The sequence below is a fragment of the Ruditapes philippinarum genome, unplaced genomic scaffold (genome assembly GCF_026571515.1).
Source record: "Ruditapes philippinarum isolate M1 unplaced genomic scaffold, ASM2657151v2 ctg10913_1_1_1_1, whole genome shotgun sequence".
Lineage (NCBI taxonomy): Eukaryota > Metazoa > Mollusca > Bivalvia > Venerida > Veneridae > Ruditapes > Ruditapes philippinarum.
Genome location: NW_026861760.1, coordinates 21,529 through 31,639, shown reverse-complemented (window position 1 = coordinate 31,639; position 10,111 = coordinate 21,529). Strand labels below are relative to the sequence as shown.

At 31.5% G+C, this 10,111-nt stretch overlaps 1 protein-coding gene across 1 annotated transcript; it reads left to right on the top strand.

Annotated features, from left to right (window-relative positions):
- Positions 1 to 491: 491 nt before the first annotated feature.
- Positions 492 to 5,257, top strand: LOC132716727 (uncharacterized). The gene is made up of 2 exons (XM_060700048.1): positions 492 to 4,658; positions 4,842 to 5,257. The coding sequence occupies exons 1-2, from the start codon at positions 563 to 565 to the stop codon at positions 5,255 to 5,257; spliced, it is 4,512 nt and encodes a 1,503-aa protein (XP_060556031.1). The 5' UTR covers positions 492 to 562.
- The last annotated feature ends 4,854 nt before the right edge of the window (positions 5,258 to 10,111 follow it).

The following is a 10,111-nucleotide window of genomic DNA, read 5'->3' as shown; positions in this document are numbered from 1 at the left end:
AAAACGTATATTCTAAAGTACCGTAAACTAAAATATATTGTCGCAATATAAACAATTAATATAATGGTCAAATTACCCTAACATCATTTCAGTAAGCGATAATCTTTATTCAAAACTAGCTTATTATAAAAAAAATGCCAAAACGTTACATTCTTTGCCTTTTTCAGACACTCAACCAAAGGAGATTGAACCACTTTTGAGTAAGTATATATTATAATGAACAATCTAGTTGAATTTGGTTTTGTGTTGTCCCTATCTCAGTTTAATTCCTCGGTTACATGTGTTTTAGATGACCTTATGTTCTTTAAAAACAATTATAAATATATTTCATTTCTTAATGGCCAGTTGTGTCTTAAAACGCTTTATCTTTATAAAATAAGATATACAGTAGTTACAGTTCATCTTATCAATTATAATTGTCAGTTTATGCTTTTAAACTTTAATTACCAGAAAACATAAGTTGGTTAAATATGATTTTATTACAGAGCAAACTGAAGCAGTTTTAAAAAGGAAATCAGAATATGTTTTAACCCAACAATTTTATGGAATTGAAAAGCTGTTAATGTCTTCCGCCAGTGTAGTTATAAGTGGAGGGGCAGGAGAAGGTAAAACCTATGCTGCATATGAACTTATGCGTCGAAACGGACAAGAGAACAATTGTATACAGATACATAGTCCCGATGACGTACGATTTGTCGACCCACGTGTGTTGGATTTCGTATTTATTGATGATATTTTTGGCAACAATGAGGTCGACGAAAGTAAATTGCAGTCATGGTTACAAGTTATGGAACAATTACAGCAACTTGTAAATGCAAAAGCAATTCATTTGATAATTGCAACACGACAAATCGTTCATCAAGAATGCAGAAAGAATTTAGTAAAATTCTCAATTTTCAAAAACAACTTCTCATTATCCTCAAAAAATTTGAGTCATGAAGAAAAAAAAGAAATACTTAGATCAGCTTTGTTCAATAAAAACAAAGATTGCAGTAGTGAAGATATTCAACAGTGTGTTATGACTTTCAGTTCAGATCTCGGATTTCCTTATACATGCGTTTTGTTTGCATCTGATGATAGTTTTTTCTGTAAGGGGGCGTCCTTTTTTAAGCATAACCCATTTTTGAATTTTGGAGTTTTAAGAACATTGAATAACTGTAAAAAGCTCTCTCTACTCTTCCTTTGGATTCAAGACGGAACTTTTCCAGTTGCTTTGAATCGAGGAAAAGAAAACGATGAAGTTCTTATGAAATTATCCCGAATGCTAAATTACGAACATGCAATAGATGTATTATATGATCAAGTCAATGAACATTGTAAAATTATGTATGGAGTTTTTGTAAATGCTGGATCATGCGGGTATCAGTTTACACACAATACGGTTTATCAGTCCATTGGTCATTATTTTGCCCGGATAGGACACTACGATTTGATTTTAGAATATTGTAATTTAGGTTTCTTTATGGAATGTATTTCAGTAACAGAAGATCATTATGAATCTGATCGAGTTTTTATACGAAGTAACTTTTACCAGAATTTAGTTGACAGAATAATAATTGAAGTAATTGACAGAAACCATTACCGTGAAATTGCAATGCATCCTTGCTTAACAAATGAAATACTTGAAATATTAGTTAAAACGTTGAAGAAGAAGAAAAAGCTTCAAGATTTTTTCTTCTCTGGCATATGTTCCAGTTCGTTATCCACCAATTATTCTATCAGCAGCACATTTCTTTCCTTCTATTTAGAAACGGGTGCAGCAAAGTCATGTTCATTTTTAAAACAGTTACAGGATCAATTAAAGTGTAGCAAACGATCACATAAAAGTAAATGCAAAATATGCTACCTGTACACAGAAGCGTATCACAGTGCATGTCGAGGGGGAAATATTGAGGCTCTCAAGTTACTTGCTTTTGCAAAATACGATAGTTCTATTTTGATTGATGCTGCATACAGTGGGAGTATATCCATGTATAAATACATTCATCAGCTGTTAGGCCCGGTCAAACATGAATGGCATGAAACAGAAGCATTATTTATCGCGGTTGAACAACAAGAGTCTGAGATGTATACTGTTATTCGAAATTTAGGATGTAGACCAGACTCTAAATGTTTGTTGATAGCATCCGAAGCAAAAAACAGTAATTTTCTTGTAAAAATTATAATTGACATGTACGATTCGCATGCATTGAATGAAGATAAAAACGTAAAATATGCGCAGAGCTCGTTATTTTGCATGGATGTTTTAGAAACCTTTATCAGTGTCGGAATGTGCCCGACTAAGGAGGATATTGTTCGCTCAATGTCATTGGATATGAAAGCTGTAGAGTCGATTTTGTGGGATTTGAAATACAAAGTAAAAGAAAAGGAACACTATATCAATGAAAATATAATAGAACTATGGAAAAATGTGACTGAAGACCAAGACCTAACGAAAAAGCTGGAAGAGATTGGTCTTCTTCATACATATTCTTACCTTGAACAACAAGTAATGAAAGAAAATTTCAAAAAGGTAGAACACATAATCCAGCATTTAAAACGGAAAGGAGATTGGAACGAAAAAAGTTTGCTTGCTTGTAATTTGCTCAACCTTTGTCTTCCAGAGAGAAAAAGTGCGTTTGAATATCTACTTAATCTCGGGTTTATTCCGAATTATACCACATTGTTAAAGTCAGTTGCAACGGAAGATAAAAGTATAATGGAAATGACTTTAGGTAAAATGAAAGCAGCTGAAGAATTTGACCCTTTGCATAAAGGATCAAAACAAGCTTTGTTACAGTCGACTTTGACCTGTGACATATATAACAGTTTGATAGATGAGGGAATGGATCCAAAAGCCTACCATTTCCTTTATGTAGTAGAGTGTGACAGAAATACTGAAACAAAAGTTAAAATAATCAATAACTTGTATTCGATGGTTGAAAAACGCAATTGCCTCCATAAATTAGACGAGAAAATAATGCAACTGGCTCTACTGGGAGCTTTCGATGATATCGATGTTTACACATGTTTGTGGAAAAAGCCATTTAAACTTCAGTCGAGTGTTTTACCGGCAATAATATCTCGGGGAAGTGTTTCACAGGTAGAACGCTTAATATCAAACTTGAAAGATCAAGAGGACTGGCCACCATTATTTGAGTTCACAAAGTTGTCTTTAGAAAGTTCTTTTTACATGCCCAACATTTTTGAGATGTTAATGACAGAAATTTCTGTTGAGAACACCGAGGACCAAAATAAGATTTTAACTTTCCAAATTTTGCTTGAATGCAGGATGAATTCATTTCATAAAATTGAGGAGTACATTTCAAAAATGAAAAGAAATAACTTATGGGACCCAAATAATGTCATTTTGAAATGTTCACTTTTTGAAAGCAGTCATGATCATGCAACATGTACATTATTTAACGACAATGGGGTCATAGCAGATGATATATTGCATACCGCATATGAAACAGGAAACTTAGAGATGCAGTCATACATAATAGCTTATCTAGGTAGAAAGGGACAACAGATCAATTTAAATCATTTTAATGAAGACATAATTAAAACTCTTTCGTCTGTCCCAAATCTTTGTTCTGGACATATGTTACATAGAGCTGTTGAGGTGTCTGATATTGAAGTCGTTCTGAAAGTTTTAAATACACTGAACACTACGGATCCACATTTCATAAAATCAGAGTTTGCATCGGACGTATTAGAACTTAGTTCTGAAAGGCTTGATATCTATAAAAGCCTTTTTGAGAAAGGTTTTATTCCGACTATAAAATGCCTTCTGAACGTTGTTAAACATGGTTCATATACATTATTCTATGATACAATGAAATCTTTAGATGATTTGAACAAACTTATTTTGACAGATGAATTCAAAAGAGAATTAGTTCAAGAGTCAATCAAGAGAGATACGGCGCGCTTTTACCTCTCTCTTACAGAGTATGGGATAAAGGCACATTTCGAGGACTTAATGTTAGCATGTTATTCAAAGAATCTATCTGTTTGCCATCTTTTAGTAAATGACATTGAAAGAGACATATTAGAGAAATGTCCCGATGGTACTGATGTCGTTATATCACAAATGTTTCCTTTGTACAAACAAATGTGTGAAAACAGGCTACAAATTACACCTCCAACCCTACTCAAATTGACACATTTATATCTTAAAGGACAAATTAGTTATACCAATATCGTAACATTAATGAAAGATTACTTTTCCTGTAAAATTTGGTCATTCAAGGATGATAGTTTATCTAAAGTATATGAGCTTTCAAAAGGAAATAAAGACCTTTTTTCCATTCTTAACGTTTATTATAAATCCGAAATTGAATCTCATATTCTTGAAGCTTTGATACAAGGAGACGAAAAATCAATAAACGAGTATTTGAAGCAGAACTCGGATGATGCAAAGCGAGTTTTACCAGGTGTGATAAGAAAAGCATTGATAACTAGGGAAGAATTAGACATGAGGTGTACACAACTAATATTGAAATGGATAGAAAACTCTCACTCTGATCCTAGCTTGAGAATTCTTTCTTCTGTATTATATTCAGATACAGAGAACACACTTGAAATTCTCTATGAAATGTCAGAACAAACGAAAGCTTCTCTAGATAATGATGTTTTACAAACTGCTCTTGAAGAGGCTATCTATAATAAGAAAACAGGTCTATATTGTTTAATTCTAAAAGAATGTCGTGTCAAGCCTACCACCTATTGCTTACTTCATAGTTTACGTCATAATAACGATGTTTGCTTTAAGTTAACACTTAAAAAACTTCATGGATTTAGAAAATCATGCCATGATCCTTATTACAAAACGTAACTTGCTCTGTGTTGTCAAAATTCAGAACTTGATAAATTTAAAGCTCTTTTGGAAAAATGCAAAATATGTGATACAGAGCTTTTATTTGAAGCTGTTCTCTGCAAGAATGAACATATATTCCAACTTGTTAAAGAAAATTTGATAAAACACAACCAATGGGATTTTAGCTTGCAGGAATACTGGATCGCCTCTGCATTTATTGAGGCTGAAGACAATCCCTTAATTAAGTGTCAGTTTGAGTCATACTACGATGACACCGTTACTGGACATGGCACTAAAATATATGATCAACTGATATACTCAGAAGACGAGGAACATGATGATGAGGATAAGGATCATGATGACAATAAATCTGAAAATGAATATGATAATTTAGACAGTTTTATATTCCGCGAAAAATCATACTTGTCGTTGAAACATATTCAACGGGACAATTTCTAGTATCTCTTAAGACCAACATTTTTTCTATATTTATCTTCAATCGTCTGATGAAATGCATATGATCGACTAGTCAATAATTGTACTGGTATGTTCTTGTTTTATAATACATTTGGCCGGGAAGAGAAAACTAGTTTGAAAATTGCAGGTAGGATTTTAGCCGAAGAAACGGTTTTAGTTATTTGTTTTATATTCGCGCCTGACCATTCAGTGCTGGAAACATACAAAGAGATGACATGTGTATATTTTTCATTTTTAATGTTCTGTTGGTATGTGTATACGTGTTTCAATTACTTTATTTTAGAGCTTTTTTTTTCTTTTTTTTTAATATCCTTAAATCAATATATTTTTGTCTTATACTAATTACATATATGTACATTAGAAACATAGAATTTATTGTTCTGTAAAAGCTTTTTGCTACTGAGAATCCCTCTGCAATTTTTGCAAGCATTGTGGTATATAACACACACACACAAAAAAACGAAAATTGTGGAGGGAGACCTCATGTGTCATCCGTGCATTATTCCAGGTACAACGGTGCACCTTAGTTGGAAAACCTCTGATATTTCAATTTTGGTATGTCATTTAATTGATTCGAGATAACAGAAAACTATATTGTAAAAAGGTTTAAGCAAATGAATGAAATAATATATGAGCCGTGTCACGACAAAACCAACATAATGGGTTTGCGACCAGCATGGATCCAGACCAGCCTGCGCATCCGCGCAGTCAGATCAGGATCCATGCTTTTCGCTTACAAACCCTATAGCAAGTAGAGAAACTGATAGCGAACAGCATGGATCCTGATCAGACTGCGCGGACGCGCACGCTAGTCTGGATCCATGCTGGTCGCAAACCCGTTATGTTGGTTTTGTCGTGAAGCGGCTCATATTATAATTCGATTATATTCATGAAATTTCACACAAATCAAATATACATGATACCATTTGTGGGAACAGAAACTATCAGTTTTTTTGGATAGTTATTTTTTAGACTAAATTTGAAACTAAATCCTCACAATTTATGAACTGATACATATTTTATAATTGCATCTTATTGAAATGTATCCAATTAATTTCTCACGTTTTAAACACGCGCTGTGAATACAGTTTTGTGACCAATATTGTCAATTTTGTCTCAATTCCATTTTCTAATTTCGAAATATCTATATAAAATTCATATTGTGCTCAATCTAGCCTCGTTATTATCTGTTGTGTCCAAATATATTTATACTTAATATGTATTTGTCATAATATTGGAAATTAGTCCTGTGAAATAAAAAGAGGCGTTGTTTTTTTACATTGTTGTTGCGAAAAACGCGAACATATTTATGTGTTTCTTTATTTTATCCGGCGGCTTGGCAGTACATTGTTGTTACCGCCGGGTTTGTGTTTCTTATATTTATACAATTTTTTGTTTTATTTATGATTATTACATGTAATAAGTCGTATATAAAAGGAATTTAATTAATTAGTATAAAGCATGTTAGACACCAATCACCCGAAGAAAGTAGCGCTGAATGAGAAACTTTTTCATTAAAGTAGCAAAATGTAAGTAAAGTGGTATTTTGATATCCATACAAAATACCAAATCACTATAACTGTACTAATTGCGAAAAAGGATTATACATTATAGTACCTAATGGTGCTCTTACACAAGTTAAGACAACGAACATGTCTGCAACTGACTGCTTGGAACGAAAACCAGGCAAACTACCCGTACACTGTCAATGACCGAGAGTGAAACACCACTTACTTGTCTCTAGATGGTTAAATGAAACAACACTTGAAATAAAATTTCATGTAAACTGTTAATACTGGTTAGTAAGGTTTAATGTGTAAATCGGATATTACTGACACCTTATTTCAAGAAAGAATGTGAACAAAAACCTCAATATCTCGTGTTTTTTATTTGCATGATCTAATGCGTTATTTACGCAGTACTCAATGTAAATAAGAGAGATAATACATGTATATTCAGCATGGGTACGTGTCTCCGGAACCGGTACGTCCGGGGTTGTATATCAAGGTTCGTCAATGAGATAGTCCTAATCATATTTATGAAATATTAGTAAGACGGTAGTTTTTCCATTATCTTCTGGAGACATGCTGCTTAAAACCAAATTGTAAATAGTAATACGTTAGCTATTAATATATATATAGATGAAGATTATGTATGCATGAGTTTAAATCTGAAAAATTAACTCATATGACTGATTTAAATTTATATTTGATTTAAATTGAATTATATGTCATAAAATGTTTAATTAATTTCAATCAGCAAGAAAAATATAACTGTTCTTGTTTATGTTAAGTAAATTGCTGTGTGTTTATAATTGTTATGGTGCAATCAGAATACAGGTATTGCTACATTGATATTCCTTATCCAGATGAACCACTTAAAAATATTTTAATAATTGTATTTAGTATGAACATGGTTGGTTCCCTACATTTTGTGTCTTTTGTATGTGTTGTATTTTTTTGCAATAACTTCCTCAACATTCACATTTATTATGGACATTACTAATTGAATGATTACCTTTATTTGAATGCATTTATGTGTTATATTTAGATAATGACCTGCAAATTATGCAAAAATATTCTGTTGATATGGCATAACATTGGAATAGGACTGAGGAGATAAAATTGCTGTTTCCTATATCACTTGTAATGTTATGTAGAATTATAATGAAATGCAGTTTGAATTATGCATACTTTTATGTTGTATGATACTCACTTGAATGATTTAAAATATGTTAATGATTTTGTGTGATACACTTGCTGTTTCCAAAATTAATTTTTGATTTAAAGGGACTCCACTGAGGTTTTTTGACATGTCAGGACTGGAAATAATTTTTTGAGATTACTACTCCATTTGATGTAGATCTATACTAATAACTTTTGTGCAAAATATCAGATTATTAGCTTGCTCCGTTTTTTCAGAATAATTATTATATTAGTGAAAAATGACCAAAAATTGAAAAGCGTTTAAACGCTTTTTACTCAAATCGGACCGTGCATAGCACAAACATATGATTTCCAATGTATGTCTTGTATATTTCTTGGTTATATTTTATTTGTATTTCTGTTTTAAGTGCTAAATTGTATCTATGTGAAAAAATAAAAATTTATGTTTTTACGCTTATTAACCTCAGTGGTGTTCCTTTAAGTTAAAAGTTTAATACCGAGTGTCATTGATGACTATATAACTATTAAAGTAGTGTTTATGTCGTACGATTAATAGTTTGAATGTCTTAACCAATATTTGTATGCCATCATGTTACTATACAATTGTTGTTTCATGCAGTATAACATTCCAGGCATGATATGAAGTGTATATGAATGTGTTAACCAATATTTGAATGCCATCATGTTACTATACAATTGTTGTTTCATGCAGTAAATCGTTCTAAGCATGATATGAAGTGTATATGAATGTGTTTACCCATATTTGTTTGACATCATGTTACTATACAATTGTTGTTACATGCAGTATAACATTCCAGACATGATATGAAGTGTATATGAATGTGTTTACCCATATTTGTTTGCCATCATGTTACTATACAATTGTTGTTTCATGCAGTAAAACATTCTAAGCATGATATGAAATGTATATGAATGTGTTAACCAATATTTGCATGCCATCATGTTACTATACAATTGTTGTTTCATGTTGTATAACATTCCAGACATGATATGAAGTGTATATGAATGTGTTAACAAGTATTTGAATGTCATCATGTTACTATACAATTATTGTTTCATGCAGTTAACCATTCCTGGCATGCTATGAAGTGTTTATGAATGTGTTTACCAATATTTGTATGTCATTATGTTACTATACAATTGTTGTTTCATGCAGTGAAGAATTCTAAGTATCATATGAAGTGTAAATGATGACTGATATTTGAATAGTGTCTGGTTTAATTAGAGCTGAGGTATGTTTTACTTGCTAAATAATGTTATAAAAGTATGACATCCAGTTTGATTGATGTCCTATATTTTGTATAGATTTGTATTTTGTTTTACATTCTTGTTGCAAAACTTGCTAATCTGTACTGTTTTGATATAAGGTGAGTGGTTATTCATATTTGAATTTTTTTAAACATTCAATTTGAATGATCACCAATATGTAAGGTTTGATTTTGTATGCTCACTTTCGTTAAAAAAATAAATGGAATGTACAACCTTCTAAGTTATAGTTTGATATGACACAAAGCTTGAATAACTATTGATTATTTATGAAAACGCCCTTTCTGTATTATAAGGAGTGTTGCGATATTGGGTCAAGTTAGAGTACATTGTTAAAAGAAAAACCCTACAAAGTGACCTTCAAGTTGAATTATATATTATATATTTAGTGATAATTTTTATACATTGGGGTATTGTTATTCATTGCTAATATAAAAGATGTTTTAAAAACTATAAAGTGTAAAGTGTTTGACATGACTAATGATTGTATATTGAAAGATTTTAGTAAGCTTTTTATTGTACATGCTTGCTGTATACAAAACGCCTTGTCTAAATGTTAAGCACAAGTTATATCAAAATACCTTTAGGAATATGTCAAAATGTTATAGAGAAAGTATAATTATATTATTGTTTTCTTAGATTAAATCAATGGCAAATTTTTCTGTTTTAGGAAATGTACTCTTTTGCTGAAAGGTGGGACTTTAAAGAAGGAATGAACGATTTCAAAAGTTTCTTTTGTTGTATATTGCATAGACGAATACAATAGGTTGGTATGATGGTTCAGCGTAAAACACCTTAAGTACAAAGACGGAAAAGTCAACACAGAATAGTATTTATTATATACTGTTTACTGATGATTTTAATCAAATGTCGTTTTCAGTAG

Excerpts from the sequence above, each read along its gene's own strand:
- LOC132716727 (XM_060700048.1), top strand. The coding sequence starts at position 563 with ATGTCTTCCGCCAGTGTAGTTATAAGTGGAGGGGCAGGAGAAGGTAAA. Across the intron at positions 4,659-4,841 it reads TATCTATAATAAGAAAACAG|AACTTGATAAATTTAAAGCT; the intron begins GTCTATATTGTT and ends GTCAAAATTCAG.